This window comes from Engraulis encrasicolus, chromosome 21 (genome assembly GCF_034702125.1).
Source record: "Engraulis encrasicolus isolate BLACKSEA-1 chromosome 21, IST_EnEncr_1.0, whole genome shotgun sequence".
Classification (NCBI taxonomy): Eukaryota; Metazoa; Chordata; class Actinopteri; order Clupeiformes; family Engraulidae; genus Engraulis; species Engraulis encrasicolus.
The window spans coordinates 36,313,382-36,340,625 of record NC_085877.1 but is presented as its reverse complement, the minus strand read 5'-3'; the positions used below and the strand labels follow the sequence as shown (position 1 = coordinate 36,340,625).

General features: G+C 43.3%; 3 protein-coding genes across 8 annotated transcripts; 1 reads left to right on the top strand and 2 right to left on the bottom strand.

Moving 5' to 3' along the window:
* Nucleotides 1-640: 640 nt before the first annotated feature.
* Nucleotides 641-10,991, bottom strand: otub1b (OTU deubiquitinase, ubiquitin aldehyde binding 1b). The gene is made up of 7 exons (XM_063186649.1): nt 10,854-10,991; nt 9,806-9,870; nt 9,047-9,145; nt 8,563-8,681; nt 7,343-7,427; nt 6,617-6,811; nt 641-2,433 (listed from the first exon to the last, which is right to left on the bottom strand). The coding sequence occupies exons 1-7, from the start codon at nt 10,894-10,896 to the stop codon at nt 2,236-2,238; spliced, it is 804 nt and encodes a 267-aa protein (XP_063042719.1). The 5' UTR covers nt 10,897-10,991; the 3' UTR covers nt 641-2,235.
* Nucleotides 9,879-12,926, top strand: cskmt (citrate synthase lysine methyltransferase). 2 transcript variants are annotated; one of them, XM_063186650.1, is made up of 3 exons: nt 9,879-10,188; nt 10,999-11,140; nt 11,343-12,926. In XM_063186650.1, the coding sequence occupies exons 2-3, from the start codon at nt 11,056-11,058 to the stop codon at nt 12,020-12,022; spliced, it is 765 nt and encodes a 254-aa protein (XP_063042720.1). In that variant the 5' UTR covers nt 9,879-10,188; nt 10,999-11,055; the 3' UTR covers nt 12,023-12,926. The 2 variants fall into 2 exon arrangements, with proteins under 2 accessions (XP_063042720.1, XP_063042722.1); XM_063186652.1 differs by lacking the exon at nt 9,879-10,188 and adding an exon at nt 10,578-10,596.
* On the bottom strand, nt 12,446-27,244 carry LOC134437173 (PC-esterase domain-containing protein 1A-like). Of its 5 annotated transcripts, none has more exons than XM_063186645.1 (14): nt 27,177-27,244; nt 26,431-26,521; nt 25,618-25,697; nt 24,191-24,423; nt 23,466-23,616; nt 19,999-20,245; nt 19,554-19,628; nt 19,278-19,376; nt 18,228-18,272; nt 17,161-17,199; nt 16,195-16,266; nt 14,660-14,707; nt 13,831-13,884; nt 12,446-13,213 (listed from the first exon to the last, which is right to left on the bottom strand). In XM_063186645.1, the coding sequence occupies exons 2-14, from the start codon at nt 26,510-26,512 to the stop codon at nt 13,149-13,151; spliced, it is 1,290 nt and encodes a 429-aa protein (XP_063042715.1). In that variant the 5' UTR covers nt 26,513-26,521; nt 27,177-27,244; the 3' UTR covers nt 12,446-13,148. The 5 variants fall into 5 exon arrangements, with proteins under 5 accessions (XP_063042715.1, XP_063042714.1, XP_063042716.1 ...); XM_063186644.1 differs by having other exon boundaries at nt 26,921-27,233; XM_063186646.1 differs by lacking the exon at nt 17,161-17,199 and having other exon boundaries at nt 26,921-27,233.

The following is a 27,244-nucleotide window of genomic DNA, read 5'->3' as shown; positions in this document are numbered from 1 at the left end:
ATTAAATTATTCTGTTTGGGGCCAATAATCCCACACTGACTGCACCCATACCCACTAATGATGTACAATAGGGATGGCAAACTCAGGACGACGGGCCAAATCTGGCACACGGAGGGTTGTTTTTTTTTTTTTTTTGGCCCACAAAATAATTTCAAATGTGTTAAAATGTGGGAGGACTCTGATGAAGATGCATGTCGAAACGTCTCACTGCACTAAAAAATAAATCACAGAAAATAGACATCCGTGTGGCACCAGATGTCTTTCCTTTGCGCCTAATTTCAAATGTGTATTGCAGTTGGCCCACATACACTAATAATGTATAGCGTGACAAGACTTGAACATGAAATTTGGTCTGTCACAGGAATACGAGTGTGCTCAAGCCAAAGAAACAGATCACATTCATATGCAACACAATGTGTAAGCCTATTTGAACTACCATATATGATAGGAAAGAGTGTGTGTGAAATTAAACTATGAGTATTAAGTGCATGCACACACAGTTTCACTCCATTTTTAAAAATAAACATTCGGCCCGCGACTTCGCACCAGATTTTAATTTTGGTCCTCAGTCAATTTGAGTTTGACACTGCTGTACTGAATTAGGAAACCAGACTCAAGAACCACACCAATATCCATGGAGTTAAGGTGAAGATCCCTTTAATAAAACTCATGAAACGCAGTGTAACAAAGGAAGAAAAAAAACCCTAACAAAAGCAAGTTGATAACATTTACAACCACAAAAGAAAAAAAAAACTGTACAACTGTCTAAAGGCCTGGAGTCACTGCTAAGGTCATTCATTTGTATCCTATTTTCATTAAGTTTTTAAGTTTTTTTTTTCCATTTTCAATTTTTTTTTTCATATTCATTTCAGTTCATCATTGTGTGTGATGAGAAGAGACTAATAAACTGAAGTGAGGAACAAATTTTGTTTCTCTGCTTGAAGCAAACACTGCATTTGTGGGAATATTTACACCTCCTATCATGTGAATTAATTCAGTTTTGCCTTTCACCATTTCATCCATTTTCTGAGTCTGGCCATATTAATTATAGCTCCAAGCAAGCAAGCAAGCACCTAACACCCAGCATCCAGTTTAATGATGCATGCTAGTTTGGAACAAAGAGTAATTAATATCACCAGCCTCAGAAAACTGTATAAAAAGGTAAAACTCAATTATTTCACTCAAGGAGAGGTGAAAATGAAAGCATGTCCACAAATTTAGTAGTCTTTACTCAAGTTTAGTTGGTTGGTTGGTTGGTAGGGTCCATCTTGAATACCATAGCACAACATGGCCAGATAGCTGCTAACTCGAAGTTGCCTCGGGCCCCCCGAAAAAACACAAAAGGAGCCGGACGCCATCCAACAGTCAGCAGCTATCCGTGACTCATCTCGCACACCAACAAACACACTGCATGAATTAACATGGTGGCTGCTGCTGCGGTGAATGTGTGCATTCCAATACGCAACCTTGCGTCCTCCACTTGTGCTCGTGGCCTCGTACCAGGAAGTAATACGTTGTGATGACATCACTGACAACAGCATTATATTTCAATATCTTGCAAAAGCTCAAATGTAAAGTCATTTTCTCATTTGCAAACTGGATGGTGAATAAAATAGTTCTCCAAGAATTGCTGTAGCTAGGCTGACAGCAGGGAAACTTAATTGTTTTTTCCACCGAGGCGGGGCGTCAGCAAAACGGGAGGCCACAAGCACAAGTGGAGGATGCAAGGCCACATATTGGAACGCACCCTTTGTTTTTCGCCCCAATCTCCTTGAATGAAAAACCCTTCCTCCCATCCACACCCACACCCACGTCCCAGCTACCAGCACCCACAAATACCACCACCCTCGCTCCACCTGCCTGCTCCCCCCCTGTTGACACCCAGCCCAGCCTTCCTCACTATTGGGATGATGCAAAGACATCAGGAGCCTGAATTCTCAAACATCCGCCTGGTAGTTTGCATGTGCGCCCATTATGTGTGTGTGTGTGTGTGGGTGGTCTGTGTGTGGCCATCTCGACTCGGCTCCAGACACAGTTGCGACACACAACACAACAAATCGCAATTGCTTCGAGGTTGGCCACACACGGACAGGCGAGACTCTAGAAGCTAAATGGAGTAAGGGAAGGGGTGGTGGTGAATTCTGGAGCTCTTGGTGGTGGTGGTGGTGGTGGTGGAAGAAGAGAGGAGAGGATGCGAGGAGGAGGAGGAGGAGAGGGGGGCCCTGGGATTGGTTTTTACTTGTAGAGGATGTCGTAGTGGCCCGGTCGGTAGAGGAGGAAGATGCGTGGCTCGCCGCCTTCGGGAAAGACGTGGTGGTTGACCGTGCCCCCCTCTCCCCGGTCCATGTACTCCACCAGGATGGAGACGTTGAGGGCCTGGGCCAGCGCGATGATGTGGATGTGGTCGCTCTCTTTGGACATGGGCTCCACTTCCTAAAGTAATACACACAAAGTTATAGAAAGGTTTCAGAAGAAGAAGAAGATTCAAGATGTTTTATTACATCTTATTATAGGTTTGAAGCGTATAAAGAGTAAAACTAAAATATTGTTTTTTTTTCCTCCTCAAAAAGATAAAAAAAGAGGGGGGGGGGGGAGCAAAAGAAAGTCCCTTGCTGTCTTCAGCACGAGTTCAGCAATCTAATTGCTTGGTGAAGGAAACTCCAAATTCCAAATGAAAGATGGTATTATTCTCACTTTAAAACAAGACAATAGAAATGTTGGGAAGAGTTCAGAAAATCAATAGTACAATATACACTACTGATTAAGAGCTTAACTGTATTTCATTGCCCTGTATTTATACTGAGTAATGACAATAAAGTGTGAATCTAATCCAAGAAGTGATGAGAGGACACAACAATGAAGCCACAGCCGTTTATGGCTTCTGACCACAATGTTGAGGCCAAGATCATCCAACCGCATCCTCTGCCTCGCCATTGACTCAGAAGCTGGAGACTCTCCTCAGTGCATCCACGGCAGTCCTAACCGCAATCGCCACAAAGGATACATATTAGGTCAGTATCGGTATAATGTATTCGTACCGAACTGAACAGTGCTGTACCGAAAAGTAGAGTAACAGGCTACTCCGTTCATGTTTTTACATTATGCTGCCACTACAACAGGTGTAGAGTAGAGCGTGGCTCGGGCCGTTTTTTTTTTGTCCGAGCCCGGCCCTCAGCCGACAGAAAAGTGATCAACCCCGACCCGAGCCCGAGACTAATTAAAATGTTTGTGTCCGAACCCGTCCGAAGCCCGAGACCACTGTAATAACAACAGAACCTGTGCGCAAGCAATATTTTCTATGTGGCCTCCTTCATACTCAAAATAGCACGTGATAAATAGCCAGGATAGGCAACTAGGATGAGGCAATTTGCTGTAGCCCAATTTAGTTACGCACGCATAGTAATTATAAACACACGCATACATGTGACAGCGCACCTTATGTTTCTTTCGGTTAGACCAGAGATGTTGGGTCCTGTGATCAAATGCATGGGAGGGGCGTGAGAGGATAAGAAAGGCGAAAACTAACGAATACGGTTTGGATGCAGTCAGCGCGGCTATGGACGCATTTGTTGCGTTACTGTTAGTGCAAATAAATCCCCGCGAGCCGGTGAAGATGCCACTCCTTGTCGTTAAGAAGGATGGGCTATAAGTTCACCCCGAAGAACAGTAGCCTGTTCGGCCCTCCAAGAGAATGTCATTTCCCCTGATGTCCATGCGGTCAATATAAAATCAGGAAAGGTTGCACGCGCATAGTTACAACTGTAGGCTACAGTAAAAGTGACAAGAATTAAGAACCTACGTGAAGGACATGAAATGTCACAGCGGACAAAGTAGTAACAGGAAACCTCTTCGCCCCATACCTTAGGCAACTCCACGTAGCGTGTGCGTCTTCTTTAATCCATATTATGCTCCTTGCTACCCCTTGCTGGAAATGTAATCCTTGGCGAGCAATGCAGTGACAAACTTCGTCATTTTATGTTCAACATTTAAGACAGCACCGAAGGCATGCTAAAACATGGCCTACACTAGGCCAACAACAAAAGACCAGGCGTTCACTGACAACTGTATTTGGCGCTTATTAAGAAAGCAAGTTGACTCGGCATTCCTGCTCGGCTGACTGGGAGTGAGCGTCCATGTTGCCACTGGTAACTGGCGCGTGCATACAGCCAATAATAATCACTCGCACGAGTAGCCTACCAACATTTTCATTTATGCATATTCAATTACTTATTTTTTAATCACAAAACTGCCGTTTGCATGAACTGAAACGTTTCCTCTGATTGCTTACAATTTTCACAATGTCTGTTTGGTTCAAGCCCAAGCCCGACCCGAGTCCGACAGATATTCAATTTTTTTTGTCCGAGTCCGGCCCGGCCCGTCGGGTTCCGACCCGGCCCGTCGGGCTTCGGTCGGGTTGCCATGCTCTGGTGTAGAGGCATGTTCTTTGAGACCTTGAGAAAAGCCCTGTTCTGACACTGATGAAATCTCTGACCCAAAGTAGCAGTTTGAATGTATTTTCCAGTTTTTCGTTTCTATTCTGACAGTATTTTGGTGAAATAAACAACGTGCTGAGGAAGAAAATGGGTTTTTCCATTTTGTTCCCATATACTGTACCAAAACTGTACCGAACCGTGACCCAAAAACCGAGGTACATACCGAACCGTGATTTTTGTATACCGCTATACCCCTAGTACATATCAATATCCCTCATTCAGCTGCTTCCTGTGTTGTGCCTCGAGGCTCTACATCAAGGATGTTTCAGTCCATGTAAAGCAAAAATAACAGAAATAAGGTGGCAAATTGTGTTTTTGTAGTCTACCTACACACCTTCATCCATGACCATGACCTTGAGCAAGACACCCAACCTCACAATGCCCCAGGGACTGTAACCAATACCCCGTAACAACTAAGCTGCGCTGGATAAATACGTCGGCTAAGGGTAATATGATGCAGTACTAATGCACCTGCAGGGGGGTGCAGTGGTGCACTGTGTAGAGCAGGGCTGGGAAACCTATCTGACCCCTTTAAAAAGGTACACTGTGCAAGATTTTTAATTGTTTATTTCCAGAATTCATGCTACCCATTCACTAATGTTACCTTTTTCATGAATACTTGCATGAAATTCTAAGTATTCATTATGACTAGCCTGGCCGCGCCAAAAACCCCTACAGCAAAGCTGTGCCCCCGGGAGCAAATCATTTTGCGGCCACTAGGGGCGTCTAGATTTCTAGGCTACATTATGACTGGAAAAATGGCACTTTTCATACATGAAAAGGGGGATCTTCTCCATTGTCCGCCATTTTGAATTTTTAGCTGCAAAAATAACTGCACTTGCCATACTAGAAAATATCAGTTTATTACTTAGTTAACTTTCATGAAAAGGTCAACTTTGGCAATAGACAGCCTAGTTTCAATGAGCAGCATAGTTGCAGTACCTTTTTTTGACCATTTCCTGCACAGTGTACCTTTAATGTTACGCAGACTCGCATGCAATATGACAGGTTGTGTAAAGAATGTTAGAAGTTACATTTGCAATACAATTAAGTTGTATTTTCATGCGATGTAGGGAAGGTGGAGTCGGTAAAGGTGTAAAGGCAAAGGTGGCCGCCTTCAATATAGCAAAAATACTGGATAAGAGAAAGATAACGCAAACCACGCCCACTCAATGCAAAAGCGTGGGCTCAAGTTGGGTCTCCTAAGGGGGAGTTGTCCCCTCCTTCTTCTTCTATTTTTGAGGTGTTTGCTCAAGACGTGCGCTACCGCCATCTACAGCGCTAAGGGGGCTTGATTTATTCTCAACCTCAGGACTCCGAAGGTCTCCTAACCGAAGGTCTCCTAAGGGGGCGTTCACCCGACATAAAGTGGATACCGGAAAAGAAACAAAATGACGCTTCTTCTTAGATCCACTTTCTCTGAATATAGGCCTTAAGTGCAGGGGGAAATCCTGGTTTGTGTTCACAGTACGGCCCTTGGAGGACTTTATAAAATTTAAAGAGGCTCCTCGAATAAAAAAGGTTTCCCACCCCTGGCGTAAAGCAACCACACCAAACCCCATTCCTCTGTCCCTCTCCAGACGCATTCAGGCCAACAGAGAACTGAGCTGGTGCCGTTCTCGCAATTAATATCAAACCGGTCGGCATGTTGACGGCGCAATTCTGAGCGTTCTGGAACCAGAAAGTTTGTTCCTAACGCAAACCGTGATGACAATGTGGACGTCAGCAGATTCATCCGGGTAACAAATGGGTCACATAGGGGAAAAGCTGAGAGCCTTGTATGAGCGCAGGAGGTTGGCAAGTATACGCACATTAGTTCTGAACTTAACTGGTGCCGGAACAAGCACCGACACCATTGTACTCGGCCTGAAAAAACAGCATATCTCTCCTGAAACCGTATATCAGCATTATCGCCCTCTCATCACCATAAAAGGTACTAAAAAGCCCCCTTAAACCCCAAATTAAAATGAAGAAGGTACCTGCTGGCAGAACTCCTTGACGGTGTGTCCGCCCTAAAAACAGCATATCTCTCCTGAAACCGTATATCAGCATTATCGCCCTCTCATCACCATAAAAGGTACTAAAAAGCCCCCTTAAAACCCACATTAAAATGAAGAAGGTACCTGCTGGCAGAACTCCTTGACGGTGCGTCCGCCCTCGATAAAGTGCTGGAAGAAGCCGTGCTCCCGCTGCAGGTAGCCGGAGGTGAGCAGCCGCAGGTACACCACCACGTAGTCCGACACGCTCTGGTCGTTAAAGGAGTTCAGCACCTCCTCCAGCCCCGGTTGCTTCTCACACAGCTCGATCAGGTCCATGAACTGCAGACAGGAGAGAGGGAGAGATGGAGGAAGAGAGAGAGAGGGGGACGGAGGGAGAGAGAGAGAGAGAGAGAGAGAGAGAGAGAGAGAGAGAGAGAGAGAGAGACAGGTGAAGAAAAGAACAAAGGACTATGACTCGAGAAAGGGTCAGACTGAAGTTTTGAAATTCATACAGTTTGTCATTTGATTACAAAAGACCCACCCCTCTTGCGTCACCACTCTGTCAAGTCTTTTCAGCAATCACCCTTAAAGCGCTGAAGTGTCATAACTCCATAAAATGTGCAGTCCGGGCTCGCACCATAGGTATAGTCACCATGCTAAGGGCATCCTAATGACTCGATACACAGATTCAAAACTAGACAGAGTGATTTAATTAGAGGACATAGCCTAGCCCAGATCATGGCCCAGGTACCTAGTATAGCACTGGGCTGGATAAAACCTGGCAGGGAGAGCACCCCCCCCCCCCCAAAAAAAAAAAAACACATTCAACCAGTAGGGTTTCGTCTAGTTAACCAGCTAATCATAACTTACAGTGTTGTGGAAGTCTTCAATGGTGAACTCAGTGAAGCCCTGGCCCACTAGGTCCAGTTTACTCTTGGCTGCGACGGCTTTAAACCTGAAGGGAGAAAAACATGTTCATGTAACAGGCGAGGCAGGCGCAAACAAGACCACAGAACAAGGTCTCACTGTGTCCCCATCAGCTGGTAATATAACAGTCTCGTAAAGAACATATTTACTGGCGGTAAAAATGTGTTACATCCTTCTAAATTGTATTCCTGGTCAAGAAGGACTTTGCACTGTGTACAGGGTTGCCATCTTGCATAGCTTGTAGAAGCGCGTTTCTTTATTTATTACAATGTTTAAATGTCCTTGATAGTCACACTTTCCACAAAACATAGTCATCATGGTGTGAGGTCGTTTTAATTTCCCAGCACCCCCTGGAGGGAGTTTGGCCAGGTATTGCAATGACACCCTCTCCTGCTTACGTAGGACCAGGGTTGCCAGACGTGCGTGATGATTTCCAGCCAAATAAATGCTCGAAAGCAGCCTGGATGCAGAGCCATCTAATAACAGAGTTGCGCAAACCGGGGACCAGGAAGTCGGTTGGTGATGTGATTCGCGTGGATTAAAATGTTTCTTAACAGTAAACTTCTGTTCGTTGGAGACTAACACAGAACCATCACATTCCAAACAAAGATTAAGTACAAACAAATTACATTACCTTTACCACATTTTCTGTGTTCTACGGCCACCTCCTGGAACTAAGTAATTTCTAATAGAACTAAACTCAATGGGGATTTCCATGTTAACGCTCCGTGAGGCTCCATGAGAGCTGCCATTGCTGTGGAAAGATTGGTCCATAGAGGTCTATGGGAGTGGCGTAACTCTGATATTAGATGGCTCTGCCTGGATGTACTAAATCCTGCCCAGTTTGAACTCATTTCTGGTGATCTTTAAGGACACAAATCTACAAAAAACCTTTTCCAACCACCGCTGGTCATCCTACAACAGCCCAACTGGGCAGGAAAACGCCCAATCTGGCATCCCTGTCTACTACCCACCCCTGGAAGGAGTTTGGCCAGGTATGACAATGCCGCCCTCTCTTCTACTCTCCTGGGGTGTGTTTCTCGAAAGCGAAGTTGTTAGCTAGTTAGCAACTTGGATAGTTGCCAATGGGAAATTGCATTGCAAACAACAAAGTAGCTAATGAAGTTAGCAACTCTGGTTTCGAGAAATGCACCCCTGCTTACCTCTGCAGCTCCTTGCTGTCATCCAGCAGAGACTCCAGGTGGGAGAAGCCAAATGCTCTGTAGAAGCAGTTCCCATCTGGCCGCGTCTTTCGGATGTAGGAGTATTTTTTGTGCAAGTCCTTAGAGAGAGAGAGAGAGAGAGAGAGAGAGAGAGAGAGAGAGAGAGAGAGAGAGAGAGAGAGAGAGAGAGAAAGAGAGAAAGAGATGCCACGGGCGACAAATATGATTGGTTTTGCTTCTCTTGAAAATGGCATTACACTGCCTTAAACGTACAATTTTTAAAGCCCACAAACGTTTTACAAATGTTTCTGACAGGTAGTTAGGAAATGGATTGCACTCAGTTCTTTCTTATACTTCTCTTTTTATTCAAACACTGCAGGGGCATGTTTGTGTAATGTTTATGACAGTAAATACATAAGTGCAATATGTGTGGCACACCAATTTACAAAATCAAAGTTGAATCTATGAAACAATGTAGACTCACCTTAATTTTGAGCTGGTAGATGGTGTCCTCTTGAGCGTACTCTCTCTGCAAGATGGACAACTCCTGTCTGTCTGATACTAAGGGAGTGCTGGTTGCTATCTGCAAACAATCACACCACCAGCATACAAGGATGAGCGCAACAGAGAATTGTGGAATTTCGTCATACCTAGTGTATTAGATCATACCCCACATCATGGGCGTATCAACAATTACTTTGACCAGAATCAAAAATTGGGAAGCTAAAGAAATATATATATTTGCCTCTCGGGCTTTATGAACCAGAGATTGACACATCTGTTTAAAAAATAAAAAAAAACATTAATGGGTCAGACATTTCATTAAAGTTAAAAAAAAATCCCATCACAAATTTGATCCAGCCCAATCATTTCTGAATCAGCTGATCAGGATTACTCAAGACGGTGTTTTAAAAATTGTTCATATTTTATTTTTTAAACGCCATTTGACATCTACTTGGCTTTCAGTTTGTCATTTGTGTAGAACTACACTTCTTTGAACACAACAGTCTACCAAACTACAGTGTCATAGTCATATGGTTAAGAGTACTGTTAAGTTCTACCATTTAAAAAATCATTGTCATCTCTGGCTAGAAATTAAAAAAAAGTGTCATTGCCACCTCTGCTCTTAAAATAGTGTTTTTGTCATTTCAGGTCAGAAATAAAGTGACGTTTTCATTGCTGGTTAAGAGTAAACTCTAATAATGAATTATCATTCATTTCTGGTGAAGAGAGTCCTACCCACCTCTTGCTGAATTCGGTCTTGCTGTGCCATGATGGCTTCGTCGTACGCGAGGCAGTTCACTCCTCCTACACAAGGGGGGTTGTTATGATAAAGTGACAAACAAAAGATGTTTATTTTTTCCTTCATTTCATGCAATCCATTGAACGAACATTTACCGCTTCAACCAGTAGGCCTAGTGTTTCTGCGAATGGAAAAGTGTCTCGTGCTGCATAATTGCTCGTTGTTTAAACTTACTTCAAACACATAACTAAGGAGATGATAACCTTGTTTACTTACAGCAGATGACTACTCTGCATGACTAGGCCTGCCTATTAAGTCTTTTTGTGATGCATCCAAAATTATCAACATACACTCGATGTCAACCGAACTGTTAGTTCACGAAAGTAAGTAGGCTCAGGCACCACATGATCTGGGGAAAAATGTGCTATAACATCATGGGGCATTACGCACAAACTGCAGCAAGCTTGCTGCGCGCTGACAAGGGGGTTGGGGTTAAGAAAAATGCCTCTGATTTCCCTATACACATTTCCATGTGTTGTTTCTCCAGGCAGTTCATTAACTAAGAGTGGTCAGCAACCTATGTTCCAGTATAGTAGGTCGGCTGGAATTGATTAGCAGGCTATTCTAGCAGCTTTGCCCAAGCTTCGCGAGCTAGCTGGCTAACTATCCAGTTTCGCTTCTGGCGTCGGACAGACAGCCATTACACAACCCTTTCAACAACATTACCACGCGAGCCGAAACACGCAGGGAAGACAATACCCAGATGATGAATTGTAGTTTATAATTGTATGGTAGGTGTGAGATTGATCTGACGCTATCTGTTTAGTCTTTTTCAGTGACTTATACAAGCGTTGGCCTCCCCCATTTCTTTCTTTGCTCCTTCTCGTGTTGCACCAGGAGGCTGTGCAAAAACACCATACCTCAGAAATGTCTGACTTTCGTTTTAATTGCCCTGCACTACTTGAAAGGATACACACCTATGTGAAAGACGGGTTATCAGCAATTGTCACCATGCTTCGTTCTCGAAAAAGACTGTTATTTCACTCACCCTCCATCTCTCCCTGTGATGTTTCCTGCTGTTCATCCGCCATCTTAGATGTACTGTTGTTTTCCCCTCCCCTCTTCAATCCTAAATTTTACTTCCGGGTCGTTTTGAGGACCGCAGTGGACACTCGCGTGTTGGTGTTTTGCAGGGCTACTTTGACATCTAAGTAGAAGAGGACATCCCAATATTTGAAGTGCTGCGGACGATGTTACTGTTTCACAGACTAAATCCCAGGAGATGTCGCCTGGCGCTGGATGTGGCTCGGCGGTGGCACCAAACAAGTTTAACAAGTTTGTGTAACATGACCATTCTTGCCCATAAAAAATGATGCACACCTGATTACACTTCCTGTAAATTGTTTGCATAATCTACTCTGCACATAAGGATGCTTTTGTAACTGCTCTCTTGTCTTGTAAAGATTTCACATGTTGACACACTGAGGTTCTATTGTATTGACACATTGTCACACTGTCTTTCTGTGGCCCAAAACAGCCGAACTGATTCAGAACATGGACAAGAAGGCTACATGGGACAGATTCTACATAGAAACCAACAACCACCAGAGCCCAGAGAAGTTCAAGAACTTTGAGTGGTTCTTTGGGTTCGACTCTGTTCAAGGCTTCGTCCTGCCTCTCCTAAAGCACCCCACAGATTCAGATTCCCTGGTGAACGTGCTGGATATGGGCTGCGGGACCTCAGCCATGGGTCCATGCATTTACAGACAATCACCTGTGGCTGTCATGGTCACCTGTGCCGACATATCTCCAGTTGCTGTGGAGCTTATGGAGGAGCACACAAAGAGGACCCAGATCACGCCTCAGAACCCACTATCCCGCTTACGCTTCCTCGAGTTGGACTGCACTCGTTTACACGAGCACTTCGGGCCTGCTAGTTTGGACTTGATTGTGGACAAAGGCACCACAGATGCCCTGCTGAGGTCCCAGGAAGGACAGGCCAAGGCTGGGGAGATCTTGAGGCAGTGCCTGGGCACGCTGCGGGGTGCTGGAAGTCTGGTGCAGTTTTCAGACGAGGACCCGGATGCCAGGATGTTGTGGCTGGAGAGGGAGACTCTGACGGGGGAGGTGAAAGCGGATGTCGGCTTCCAGGAGGTTGGGGTGTTACGAGGAGTCTGTTATTACTGCTATCAAGTTACTCCTCACACAGCACCATGAACTCAGTACCATACTTGGGTAACACTTGACGCCGGTGTCATATGCATGTCATTACACTGTCATAATAGTGTCATGGCACAGTTATGCACATGTCATAAACATTATGTCCATGTCAAACACATTATGACTGTTGGCCTTAAAGACGAAATGAAGCAGTCACCTTATAAGGGTGTCTTTGCCATAACCGAATGTCACTTAAGACCAACAATCATAAAATGTTTATGACATGGACATAATGTTTATGACTTATCTATGTCTGTGTCATGACACTATTATGACACTGTAATGACATGCATATGACACCGGCGTCAAGTTAAGTGTTACCCATACTTGTACTCCTCAAGCTCTGTTTTGTGTGACATTCCTGTGTGGACTCTGATTTCAATTGCACTCTGATGACAATAAAACAAGAAATTCAAAATGTAAAAAACGCAATATAACAATTTTATTGAAAACTTAGTTAGCCTACAGTTAATAGATACCGTTAAAATAATAAAAACAAACATTAAAACCTAAAACAAAAGCATACAACATTAAAACAAAGCATACAACCAGACACACCAACCAATGTCATAAGTTCCCACCAATGTAATAATCCTGCAAACATAGTAAAAAAAAATGTGCAGATCAAGCGTAATAGCCTGGCCAAAGTAATAATTTCCTGCCAAAGTCATAACCATCGTCTTGTTACATTGGCAGGAAATTTTTACACAAGGTTGAAAAGTCTTACATTTTGACTCGTCAAATGAGAAAGTAATTAGGAACATAAATGTTCTGAAATGTCTTGGCCTCTTCAAAACAAATAAAAGTTAACTGCCTAGTGGAATCTATTAGGCAAAGGATAAAATATCTCCTTTCACTGAAATTTTATTACACTGCTGGGACAAAATGTAAGACTTATAAATCTTCCCACCCAACGTAATAATTTCCTGCTAATGTAATAAACAGTGGCAGGAAACTATTACATTGGCCGGGATATTACGTCTGAACTGCACACTTTTTAAAAATTATGTTGGTAGGGTTATTACCTTGGTGGGAAGTTGTTACGTTGGTCAGTATTACACTTCAAGAGTATTCCAAGAGTATTCCTTGGAATGCCTCTGCCTGGGATGCGCAGCTTGTGTGCTCAATAAGGCCTATATTGGTTTTTGCTATACTTCTTCCTCCGCGCCCTCGGTCCAACTTGGCCCCCTAGAGACACAAATAGGGGACAATTGTTTTACCATAATTAGTTTGACATGGTTTGTAATAGAATGATTGCATTATTTATTACTTCAAGTTCTTACACTTCTTTAACTTATATATTTACATTGCTGCACTGAAATAATCTTTCCAGAGAAGGGCCAACCCAACATTCTCAAAACAGTCATTTGCCAATTATTCACACTGTTACAATGCTATGCTACACAGTCTGAAGTGGTTACTCGTAACAATCCCGAAAAAAAAACTAAATGGCTGAGATATTAATTCAAGTATTGGCAGAGGACGCGCTCAACTTCTTGGAAAACCGAAAAGCTTTTGGGTGCGAGATAAAAAGCGTCAACTTAAGGAAGAAGAAATCCGCACTCACAAACTGCGTCTCATTATTTATTTAAATTACCACCATGTCCAAAAAGCAAACGCGTTTCGGTTAACAAAGTTTGTTAGCCGAAACGCGTTTGCTTTTTGGACATGGTGGTAATATAAATAAATAATGAGACGCAGTTTGTGAGTGCGGATTTCTTCTTCCTTGAGATATTAATTAACTTTCTCCATTCCTGCTGATGCAGTCCTTAAGCATATCAAAGATTTGATACATGGTAACCTACCATGGGTGTATCGCGGCGGGGTGGGGACTCCATTGATATGGAAGCTCTGTGGCTCTGAGGGAGGGAGGGAGGGTGCAACCATCACATTGAGATCGAGACACGGCATGTGAAAGTGAAAATGAAGTGAAAGCCCATTGGGAAACTCCAACTCCCATTGTCATTGTGACACAGCACTCCACAGCACACAAGTGAACACTGCACAAAACGACATTGCATTTATGCCTCACCCGTGCAAGGGGGCAGCCCTCAGTGGCGCCCCATGGGGAGCAGTGCGGTGGGACGGTACCATGCTCAGGGTACCTCAGTCATGGAGGAGGATGGGGGAGAGCACTGGTTGATTACTCCCCCCACCAACCTGGCGGGTCGGGAGTCGAACCGGCAACCTCTGGGATGCAAATCTGACGCCCTAACCACTCACCCGTGACTGCCCTTCACCTATGACTGCCCTATGCCCCATGTTTTGTATGAAGTGGAATAATATTTCCATCATATCTCACTCAGTATGGTATGACAAGAACATGACGCCTCAGAAGAAAAAGTTAGAAATTATTTGCAAAACGGTGGATCTACTTTTTGTAGAATGTTGGGAAATTGACATTTTTGTATTGGGCATTCTGCTACATTGCATTGTGCGATGCACTTGATATAGGTTGAAAAAGTATGTTCTCAAAATATTTGAATGACACAAATGCACAGGTGATAGGACCTCTGAACAATCATTTTCAATAATAAAATGCAAAAGTCAAAAATGGGGGATACACCGTTTGCAAATAAACTCTTCACAGGACGAGGGTAGACATTGTACATATGCCATTAGTGCTGGCCTCACCGTAATACTGCGCATCCCAGGTAGCGGCATCGGAGGAAAAATCTTGGTCTATGGTGAGAAACGAAACTCCTTTTAGTTTGACAAGCAATACAAAAACAGCAGGTTCAGGACTGGGTTGATATCCAAATGGTAAAATCACAGAGTTATGGAGCTACTATATTGCAAAGGCTTAGCACAGTCATGGTGAAAATGCTGTTGTGGCGAGCATGCACCCATAGAGATAGAAATCATCATTTAAATAACAGGAAAACCTTGAATAGGCAGAATAATTGCAATGTTTCCTGCTAGGGATGCAAATTATCGATTAATTCATTAATCATTAGTTGATAGTCTTATCATCGACTTACAATTAATTGATGAGCGGCGTTTTCCCCCCGATATCTCAATGTTTCTCGAAAAAAAACCTACTAAATTTAAAATTTGTAAGTAAAAATTGAGATAAAATACCACATTTAAATCAATTCTATTTCAATTCTTTAATACAAAGGTGATTTAAATATTTCCACTATTCACACCCCTCTTCACACACACTCTTCACATGCCCATTTCACCTGGGTCTCTTGTCAGTTGAATTTTCGATTAATTGCGATTAATGTTTTTTAATCGATTAATGCATTGATTGATTAAAGTCGATTAATTGATTAATCGTTTGCATCCCTACTTCCTGCACAAATTTTGTTTGTCAAGGGGGTTGGGGAGCTGGTAGTAACGGAACTAATGGAAAATCCTATTAAATCAAACTAACAGCACACTATTTTGTGTATCAGCTTTACATTACATTTGCAATACAAAAATACTTGTCTTTCTAGGGGACCTAGTCAAGGTTGTACTGTAGGTGTTTGTTGTCAAGGTGGCCGTTGAGTACTGGGGGAAACTCTGGTTTAAGACCGACAGCGTCTAATCTAGTGCTTATCAATGGGAGCGCTACAGCCCCCAGGGGGCGTTAAAAAGGATACAGCTGAGTGGGGGTAGGGCTTAGGTCCCATTGGGTAGCATTAGTCCATTTTATTTTTTAATAGTAATGGGGCGTGGGGGGTGGCAGGGTTATGATGAGGTCAATGGGGGCGTTGGGAGGTTTGTGATGAGGTGAAGGGGGCATTTGTTCATAAAAGGTTGAGAACCACTGGTCTAATCCAGGGTTTCCCAAACTGGGGTGCGTGCACCCTGGGGGTGCACAGCCTGTCATAAGGGGGTGCGCGAGCTGAATAGAGAGCAATGGCGGACATGTGTGTTTTTAAACAGCATTAATGAACAATGAGTAGTTTTTAATTGTATGGTGAATTGTATGCTGGAAGGGTCCATTGGAAGTGTAAATTATAGTGTAATTTATATTATCATGCAACAAGTTACATTGTAATGATGGCAGAAAAAACATTGGGTCTATTGGGAATGAGGATTCTCCAAAAAGACTGCATAATGTGCGGTGATTTGCTATCCCATAGCGCAAACATATGCTTAGGGGGTGCGCGTACCACATTAAAATGTACAAGGGGGTGCTCAGGGAAAAATGTTTGGGAACCCCAATCAAAACTTACAGTTTGCGTAGTATGGTCCGCTATGGCACATCATGGGGGGTCTCCAGGGCCTCTCCCACCCAGGCAGCGGTCCTGTTGAGCAGGTAAAAATAATGTCAAACCTGGGGCAACCACAGAGAGCAACTAGGGCTGCACAATTAATCGAAAAATAATCAAAATCGTGATAAAATAGTGAAATCGAACTCATGATTTTAATCGTGGCAATAGTGACCTACTTTTGAGAGCATCCTTGCAGCCAGAACATACCGACAGGCTGGTGTTTCTGGCCAGAAATCTGTCCACTTAAGTTTCATGCTATTGCCTTTACATAATTATTACAATTCATTTTATTTTGCTCATCCCGTATGTAATTCATTCTTGGTTATATTTCATCTTGTTATAATTTTCAAAAAAATCTGCAAAAATCAATAATCGTGATTAATAATCGTGATTATGATTTTGACCAAAATAATCGTGATTATGATTTTTTCCATAATCGTGCAGCCCTAATACCAAAATGAGTTTTCGTAGGTAACAGAGGGAAGCTTTTGACTTCCTCTCGTGCGGGTGCTTGCACGGTTGGGTCACCAAAGCTTACCATAGTAAAACATAGGTTCCTGAAGAAAAAGGTTGGGAATCACTGACATAGAGAGCCATATATAAAGTGATGTGTTTTGCGCCACTTAAGACCACAGAATACATTGTGTTCCATATCCCATTGCTTTGACTCCGAGGTGCATTGTGTAATCGTTAAAGTAGTTTATTTCCACTATTCATGCTGCCCATTCACAAATGTTGCCTTTTCACCAATATAGACATTTCAGCTGCAAAAATGTCCTGTACTGTGGTCATACTAGTACGGTTTTGTTTATTACTTAGTAAATATTCATGGAAAGAAAGAAGGGTGGGGTGGGGAGTGTAGAGTGACAAGCAACCCAAACGACCCAAACCTAGAAAAATAAAGTGCAGAGCATAAGCATTGCAAACCTTGGTCATGATCGCTTACTGCTGACGAGCCATAGCATCCTGGATTAAGTGGAAATGGTATGGGACAAAATAAACAGACTTATCATGACATTTTTAAACAGTTTAAGGGGCACAATGTAGGATTACGTAATTTGCTCGTACGTGCATACGCAACACTCGTTCGTGTCGCTCTGTCAAAAGTTACATTTGGGGTTCTCTGACAGCCGACTATGAAAGTGATCGTGAGAGTCGGTCACTTATTATTGACTCAAATAAGCATCGGCTGATTCGGGACAGTAATTAATTAAACTTTTAATCCTACAAATTGTGCCCTGGGTTGTGTGCCCAACACACACATTGTCCTACAAAATACAAAAGTGCAGTAACCATACAGGCATTAATAAATTGCTTTTGCAATACTAACTAACTTTACAGTCACTGCATTTTGATTTTGCAGAGCAACAATCGTGCACCACATGCAAAAAACATAAACATTTTGTGCACATTAACACCCAGGTGTTCCCCCTGATAGGAGAATAGAAAATCCAAGTGCTTTGTAACTGGTTTGATTATCTAGCCTGGTTCCTACCAGACCTGTGTGTGTGTGTGTGTGTGTGTGTGTGTGTGTGTGTGTGTGTGTGTGTGTGTGTGTGTGTGTGTGTGTGTGTGTGTGTGTGTGTGTGTGGCTCTGGAGCCCCCTGGTGGTGCTCCAACACACACAGAGGTCTGAGACTTTATCAGGATTCTATTTCTCCAGTCAAAAAATAATCTACGTGTTTATTGCTTCAATATCAATGGCAGCTCGCATTGAGGAGTCACAGGACATTTTATAGACCACATTGACGCTTAGGCGATGAACAGAAAACATTTTTGAAGCAATTTGTTGATATTGAAGCAATAAATGCTCTGATTATTTTTTGGTTGGAAAACTGGAATTGTTCTACAGTCTCCCAGACCTAGTAGTGGAGCTCACGAAGCTCCGCGGAACTACAGGTCGGGCAAGAGCCAGGCAATTAATTATAAATTGTGTTCCCCATTAACAAGCCAAGCCCAAAAAAATAAATAAATGCGGGATCTGCACGACAAACCTTGAGTACTGTAAGATACTCTGTCCCAAGAGCCATTGTGAGATCCTAAAGCATTTGGAAATATTGTGGTCAGTTTAAAGCTGAAATTTTTACAAAGAAACGTTTGAAGGTGTGTTAGATCCATTAGATCCAACCATGCCGCTTGAGAAACAGACTAAGTCTCCTTCATACTTCACTCACGACGATGGCGCGCGCCGTCACGTGACCTAAAATTTCGACACGCCCCCCCGTCGTAAGCTCAAAATTCGGCGCGTGTCGCAACGTCGTGCACACGAGGATTTTTCTAACTTGTCGTGCGCCACCAGCGACCATGCAGGTAGGCAGACAAAGCAGGAGTTGCGAAGAGAGGCTACAACTACTGTAGGCTACTACAGAATGGATCCTGCATCATTTTGAGGATAATAAAATGTCATAGAGAGTTATTTTATCTTCTCTCTTAAATGTTGTTCAGTGAAACAATTGTTTACTTTGTTCAGAAGCACGTTGTGTTCGGCGATCTATTTATAAATTCTGCCGCCAGAACAATGCTCTCACATGGTCTTGGAATGATCTGGCAATGTAGGCTACAACAAAAAAATATATGTTTCAATGTGGTAAGTCACAAGTCAGACGTTCAGTAGCCCTACAGCAGCCGTGTTTGGCTTTCTATTTTATACATCAGTAGAACTCACGCTGCGAGTTGCGAAAAATACTGCCGTTTCTCTCATGAACAGCAGAGGGCACTTCCGACAATGCGAGCAAGGCGCTTTTGAAGTATGAATAGTCTGTCGCAAGTGATGACGTCATTAATGGTTCTCGCGCCACTCGCGACAAAGTGCGCACGTGAAGTATGCAGAGCCCTTAAGTCTTGAAGTTTTGAAAGTCAATGATAATCAGATCACATCTTATGTAAGCCATCACCAAATTTCTTAGAAAGAGAAGAAGGAGGGGACAACGCCCTAATAGGAGACCAAACGCCCTCATAGGAGACCACTTCTTTGCATTGGGTGGGCAGAGTTTTAATGACGTTGCTCTACTTGAAGATGTTTGTTATGACACTTCAACATTTACCTGCAAAGTAGCGAGGTGGAGGAGGAGGCAGCCAGTGGGGTGGGGGCGGGGGCGGTGGGTAGTAGTTGGCCCACCGTTGATTCGATCGCCACGACGATGCTGTGGTAGAAGAGGAGATGGAAGTTGTACCACAAGCACTAGATATCAGACACAAGTCAGGCTGCATAACATCACACTTTGTTTTTACTCTCTATGGTTAAATAGTTTCTTTGCAAAACACTTTATTGCAATTAACAATTAAATTGGCCATCCTTCACACCATTTTCCCTCCCTTACCTTGTTTCTGAGCTTTCCTTGGCTGAATCGTTTTAATGCCTTGAGGGGCGGTCTCACTGAAGCTTGTGTTGAGACCTGAGAGAAAGAGAGAGAAAGAGAAAGAGAAAGAGAGAGAGAGAGAGAGAGAGAGAAAGAGAAAGAGAAAGAGAGAGAGAGAGAGAGAGAGAGAGAGAGCGAGAGCGAGATGGAGATTTGTTGGAACTAGGGCTAGTTGATTGACCTCATTCATCGACTTACAGTACAATGAATTGATTTCTCACTATTAAGTCTAAAAAAATCAATTAAAAATTTAGATAAAATTGTAGTGACCTTTTGAAAGGTGATTTGAATATTCCCACTATTCTCACCCTTCTTCCAAACACTCTTCACATTCCCATTTCACCTGGGTCTCTTGTCAGATGAATTGGCGATTAATGTTTTTTTTTTTAATCAATGAATGCGTTACCTGTGGGTGGCTGCGATGGGAGCAGCTCGACGCCCCAGGCTTGGGCGACGTGGGCCAGCAGCAGGCAGGTGATGCGGCGGTGGGCCACGGCGTTCCAGTGCACGCCGTCCTTCATCCGGTGCTGCAGGTTGAAGCGGAACTGAAAGTGCAGGTCCAGCACGTCCAGACCGTAGGTGTTGGCCAGCGTGGCGCTACAGTAGTTGGCCTCTACGATGTCGAAACGCAGCATCGGACCAATCTCCGCGATCTGCAAAGAAGAGCAGAGTGTTGCGTTACAATTACATTACATTACACGAAGCAGAGGCCTTTGACAAAAGCTACAGTAGTTGGCCTCCACGATGTCGAAACGCAGCATCGGACCAATCTCCGCGATCTGTAAAGAAGAGCAAAGTGTTGCATTACAATTACATTACATTACACGTAGCAGAGGCCTTTGACCAAAGCGACTTACAAGGAGGGCATTCTAGCAAGAACAGAGTAAGGGGGTCAGCGCAGAGTACAGCAGTATACAAGTAATTGGTAGCAACATTTAGATAATAAAACAAGGACATCTAGGCGCAGTGCACAGTTGCAAAACTGGCAGCATTGTCCAACACATGGTAAAACAAGATGTAGCATAAAATAAAAAGAAGCATAAGAAAGTGTTAAGAAAGTGTTTGAACTCTTCTGATAGTTTAGAAGTCCCTAAATGGCTAAGGCCCTAAATATATTGTACTTGTAGATATGCTTGAGCAATATCATCCTAATAGAAGTCTTGGGTCTTTAGAATATCCTCTACTGGTTGTGCCAAGGGTCAAATCTAGACAGAGTGAAATGACATTTAGTAATACCGCAAAATGCTGGAACCAGTCCAAATTCCTGTCCAAATTAGAACTGATCCAACAGTATCTTGTTTTAAAAGGAAATTAAAAACAGTCTATCTAAACAGTATAATCTGCCTTTGGCGATTATATTAGTAAATTATCTGCTATCTATAACACAATATAGTGCTTTCACTTCTCTTTTCTATTCCTCTAATCTTTTCCACGTTGAATGACAATTATGCAATTTTGATTGATTAATTGATTGATGATGAAATGACGTGACTTGTGTGACGGAGGTGTTCCTGCACAGTCCCCCTTGGGAACCTGAACCAGTCACCTTGTCAACTACAACGGTTCGGAAATGGGAGTCACAGTACGATACCGCCGGACTAAAGGACCAGTCCTCCAGAGCAACGGCATCAACACTATGAGGCTTTCGGGAGGGAGGTTTTACTAACGTTCCACTGGTGTCTGTATCGGTACCCGATACTGCTCATTATACTCGTACTCGTCAAGCACTTGCCGATACCAGGGGACCATTCCATCATTGGCGCTGAATTCAGCGGCGCTTACGCGCAAAAGCGGAGTTTCAACTAACAGCAGCTTAAACTTGAGGCAGACGCCGTTCCACCACTGAGGATCAGCTGCGTTTTGGCTAGTTTCACTTCAGCCGCGCTCATCAAAGCTGGCGTTGCGCTCGTGCACGTTGTACATGGGAAGTCCATATCGATGATTGTCGAAAATGCGATCATGTAGTAGACTCGGGCATGCCTTGTCAAATCCAGTCTTTATCAGAGATATTAGGCGACCATCTGTAGGTGAGCGGTAACGCAACCGCACTTTGATTGAGAGACCAGCGTTCAATCCCCACCATGCGTAATGATAGATCATAACTCAATTATCAAAGGGAGAGTCTCGTCCGAACCTCGACTGCCATCATTTCAATGCGCAAAAATAAAATGCTTGCATCATCTAAGGTGTTTTAATTTTATCTTTCAGAAGAATTTATTTTATGATAAAAGGCATAGACTAGGTAAAACCTTAGGCAGAGATAATTGAAGCATTGCAATGCAATGCAAACTCCAAGCGTAGGCATCTAAGGTGGTTGTGAAGACGTTTTTTTGTATTGCCTATGCTGAAAATAGCCTAAAAGGTCTACATTTAAGGTAGGCCTATTGGTAGACCTATTGCTTGACAGCAAATGAAGCCAGCCACAAAGCGACATCAAAGGAGAGAATAGGCAAAAGTATGTTATAAAGTTTTCATTTCTAACATGTCGCCATGCAAGACTTGAACCCGGGACGACCTCTTATTATGCAGCGCACCTGCCCACTGTGCCATTCACGTCTTCTTTGTCATAGAAGGAATTGTCCAATATCATCTTAGTAAAGCTGGGCTTACACTGTGCGACTTTTGCCCCGATTTTGCCCCGATTTGGCACTCGCACGACTTTTTGAGAGTCGGGCCGATTTCTTGCTCAATCGCAGGTCAATCGTGAGTCTCGCGTCGTGCAGTGTACATGGGGTAACGACAAGCGATTTTGCCTCACGATCGTGCAATCGCAGGGTCGCAAGAAAATCAAAACGGTTTGAAATTCTGGTCGTGGCTCGTGCGTAAATCGCACAGTTAAAGCAGTGCTACGACCCGATTTGACACTTCACATGCACAAATTAATAGGGCCGTGCGATTCGCTGTTGAGTGCGACCTCATCTCCACCTCAGGTGCGCAAGTTCCCTCCTCTGTAGACCGGGGAAACATGCCTGTCGCGTGGTACAGTGGAAGCATTTCGCTCGCATCCGACTGTCGGCTCGTGTAGTGTGAGGACGTGAGTCGTCAGCTGTGAACTTTTAAACAGTGAAATTCCATCGTGCAGTGTGAGCAGAAGCTTAAGACCCACGAGTGAAAATATCGCACAGTGTATGCCCGGCTTAAATCAACACTATAAATGTTTTTTAAAATGTGCTGATTATCAGAAATCTTGCGAAATGAAAGACAATGGTAACTATTGTAGTTTTTACTGGCATTATCACATCATAGACTATTAAAATAGAGTGACTGGTTCGCTTTGATCTCGTAAAATGATGGCGGGAATCAAGCGGAACGTGCCCGTTGTGACAGCTGTTTCCTACAGGTTCATGTTTTGTGCAACACTGATTCATTTAGCCTGGTATTAAACCTGGGAGTTACCAGGTTAACGTTGGAGCATAAATTACCGTGGCAACTCAGCTGAGTTTTAGGTTAGCAAGACTGATGGAACAGATCTGTGTCTAAAAATAGCTTAGCTTACCGACTTGAGCTCGGATTTGGGGTTACCGCCGTTGATGGAATGGTCCCCAGGAACGATGCTGCTATCACACAAAACAATGCAAAATCTTGTCACGTTCTGTGGACTTGAAAGCAGCATGGAAAAAAGTGCCACCTCATACATTTACTTTAATTTAAATCTACGTGGAAATGGACAATAAAAATATCACCGCTGGAAAAAAAACAAGGCTATGCATTTATTTTCATTGTATTTTGGTGGTAAACGGTATCCGTATCGGTGCTCAGTATCGTCAAGTACACGCATTAATGTACTCGTACTTATATCGGTTTTCAAAAAAGTGGTATCGGTGCATCCCTAGTTCCACGCCAACTCTACTAGTTGACCTCCGTTACACTTGCCTCTGGCACGAGAAAGCCACCGATGATCTTCTCGCCCAGGGGCATGGTCACGTTCCAGATGATGAGCGAGTCATCAGGCAGGATGAGACGGAGATTTCTGAAGAATGAGGTGAGGTTCTCCATGTAGTCTGCCTCCCATACCCGTCCATACCTAACCACCAACAGGGGAGAGAAAAGCAAAGTGAAGCCGTGACACAGCTTGAGAAGATCATGGGCCCCGTTTGAGATGCCGCAAGCTGTGCATATGTGCATGTTTTCTCTTTAGGGATGCACCGATACCGATACGGGTATCGGTATCGGCACCCGATACTGCTCATTGTGCTCTGACTCGTACTCGTCAAGCACTTGCCGATACCAGGAACAATACTGCCATTACACAAAACAATGCAAAATCTTGTCACATTCTGTGGACTTGAAAGCAGCATGGAAAAAAGTGCCACCTCATACATTTACTAACATTTAAATCTACATGGAAATGGACAACAAATATATCACAGGTGGAAAAAAACAAGGCCATGCATTTAGTTTCATTGTATCTTGGTGGTAAAAGGTACTCGGTATCGGCAGGTTCATACATTAATGTAATTACTTGTATCGGTTTTCAAAAAAGTGGTATCGGTGCATCCCTATTTCTCTTAGCTCTACTCATAAGGGATTCAAACCAACAACCTCTGAATTCTAAGTGTAAGAACTTCATAACAACGTCTGGGTACGTGAACAAATACCTGGAGACATCCCAGACGCAGGAGTTGACGATGACTAGGTCCGGCTTCATACCTTCTCGGATTTCCTCGAAGATGGACTCGACATAATCCGAGAACACCCGGGTGATAAAGTAGAAGCGGACGCAGTGATGATCCGATGAGTACTCGCGTACCTCCCTATACTCTGTGCCGTTAGACATCCTGCCCAACCTGCCCCCCTCCAGCAGCCGGTCATTTTCAAATACCTCCTCTCCCTGTGGATCACACCAGAACAATGCTCAAAATAATAACTCGCATACATCTTGCACGGGTGAGGCATAAATGCAATGTTCACTTTTGTGCTGTAGAGTGCCGTCACAATGACAATGGGAGACAGATTTGGGCTTTCACTTTCACTTTAAATCTGCTGTAGAGCTCCTCTACACTGGGTAATCATTTGCAATCAATCAGTCAATCAATTTTTTTCCAATCAGGTAGACGGTTTTGCACCATATCCTGTTTGAATGAACTACACTGCTGAATCACATCAGCATTCCCGATATGGGGCACCTAAGTCACGCCCTTCTACTTCCGATCCATGGGGCTGGAGCTCTCAAAATTTTGAATTGGAGTTAATGGAGCGAGTCAAGCTAAATCCTCATAATGTTTGGCATGTGCTCCGGATTTCACATATGATGGCAGTGAATTTGAAAGATTTGGATTTGCGTCCTAAGACCACTCATTTTCGACACGCAAAAAAAACGTTATTTTAGCTTTTGTGCAAATCTGTGTTATAATTACATATTTTTGCACCAACACAACTCAAAAATCGCTTGCCAAGTGAAGTCAACAAGCACACCATTGGTTTTTATTAATTCCGAGGCACAGCATATGTGTGATCAACAGGGAAATGCGAGGTGGATCCATTACAGCCCAGTCAAAAGTTTTTGCGTTGCCAGCCCCATGAGCCGCCCGGAAGGGGTGGAGGCTTACGTGCCCCATATAGTGTCTAGGTAAGGGATGCCAAACTCAGGCCCGGGGGCCAAATCTGGCCCGCAGTCATTTTATTTGGTCCGCGAGGTCATTTCAAATGTGTGTTACAATTGGCCTACATACTTGAACATGAAATTTGGTGTGTCACATGAATACAAGTGGGCCAAGGCCAGTGAAACAGCTCACACTCATTTGTGCTGGCACATACGAATTAAACAGGAATCTGTTTCTGAAATTTAATAATGAGCATTACATGCGTGTATGCACAATTTTAGTTTTTTTTTTTAAATAAATATTGAGTATGGCCAGCGACTGTTTCTGATTTTGGCCCTCTGAGCATGTCTGCTTTTTAGACAGTATAGAAATCGCAGCTTTTTTCCTGCTGATATCGCATTCAAGTTAAGTTAACATAACATTAGGCCAATAGACACTTCACCAATAACACGACAATCTGCACTCATCACAACAGAACCTACCTTGGTTTTCAACTGGGCGGAGGTAAGGTAGACATCTTTTTGGAGGAGCAAGACAATATCTTTGTAAACTCCTCTTTGAACTGAGAAAGAGAAGGGATGAAAATGTTTTCAAAAAACAACAAACCCAGCCATTTTTAAAAGAAACATGTATAGAACATAGCCTGGCTCTCGCGAGACCCCGAGTGCTCTGCGCGAGAGTCAGGTTATATAGAACACAGGTTTTGGCTCTTTTAAGGTGCACCGTGTAATGTTTTTTTTTTGTTTATTTCCAGAATTCATGCTGCCCATTCAAAATAGAGATTGCCAAGACACGTGACAAATTAAGTCAGAAACACCTTTTGCCCCAATCTTGGACAAATCAAATTCTAGCGCTTGTTAGAGACTAGTGGCCTTGGTCCGCCAATCCTAAGTCGTCTAAACAAGAAAAGAACACACCTAAAATTGGGGCAATGACGTCACGTTGGTAATCTCATAAATTCATGCTGCCCATTCACTAATGTTACCTTTTTCATGAATGCTTACCACCATCACCAAATTCCAACTATTCATTATTACTGGGAAAATTGCACTTTTCATACAGGAAAAAGGGGATCTTCTCCATGATCCACCATTTTTAATTTCCAGAAATGTATTTTTTGCTGCAAAACTTACTGTACTTTGGTTATACTAGTAAATATTGGTTTATTACTTAGTGAAATTCATGAAAAGATAACATTTGCTAATAGGCAGCAAAGCTTTAATGAGCAGCATAGTTGCAGTACCCATTCTGTCCACATTCTACGCGGTGCACCTTTAAGCTTGCCGTCTACTTACTGGAGTCCCCCAAGACCACCACATATTTATTATGTAGAAGATCCTTCGCCTGCTGGTGATTGAAATGAACCGTAGGCTTCATAACACGCTACTGAGAAAGAACAACAATCATTTGCATTGCAGCACAACAGATGTTTGCAATCGCTAGCCTTTCCCTCAAACAGTGCAGCAACTCGTCGCCTTCCCTTCAAGGTGAAGAGGGCACCAAACTTTGAAACCAAGTCAAATGCCCTAAGCAAATAGGTGAGGCAAGCAATTGAACGAAGTTAACTTCAGTGTCAACAACAGCTGACTATGAAAAAGTAATACATTTTAATATCTGCAAAGATGTCGTAAATCATAAGCATCTAAAACTGCAAAAACAAATGCATTAGCATTAGCAATTTTACTCTAACAGATGCATCTTAACCGACATCAGCCACCCTCTGCAAACAGGTAAATTCCAAGGTAATTTGCATCCCTATAAAATAACTATAAGAACATTACTTACTTAAAAAGAATGTTGGTCGTTGATCTCATTCATCTAATGTGGCCGGGCTCAGTAGGTAGGCCTACTAACCTTCACTAGGTCCTCCAGCCTCCACTAATTTTCTCCGCTCTATCGTTTTGCTTATTTTGCAGTACTAGATCCCAAACTCTGTACTTGCTTGAATATACTCCTTTAAGTCGCTTTGGTCAAAAGAGTCAGTTAAAAATGTAATTGTAATGGGGCAGCACATGCACGCCAACGACACAGGTTAGCCTACCTCCTGAAAGGGGAAATGGTGAATCAAGAATCTCTCCCTTCTTCCATGAAAACTTTTTTTCTTCAAAC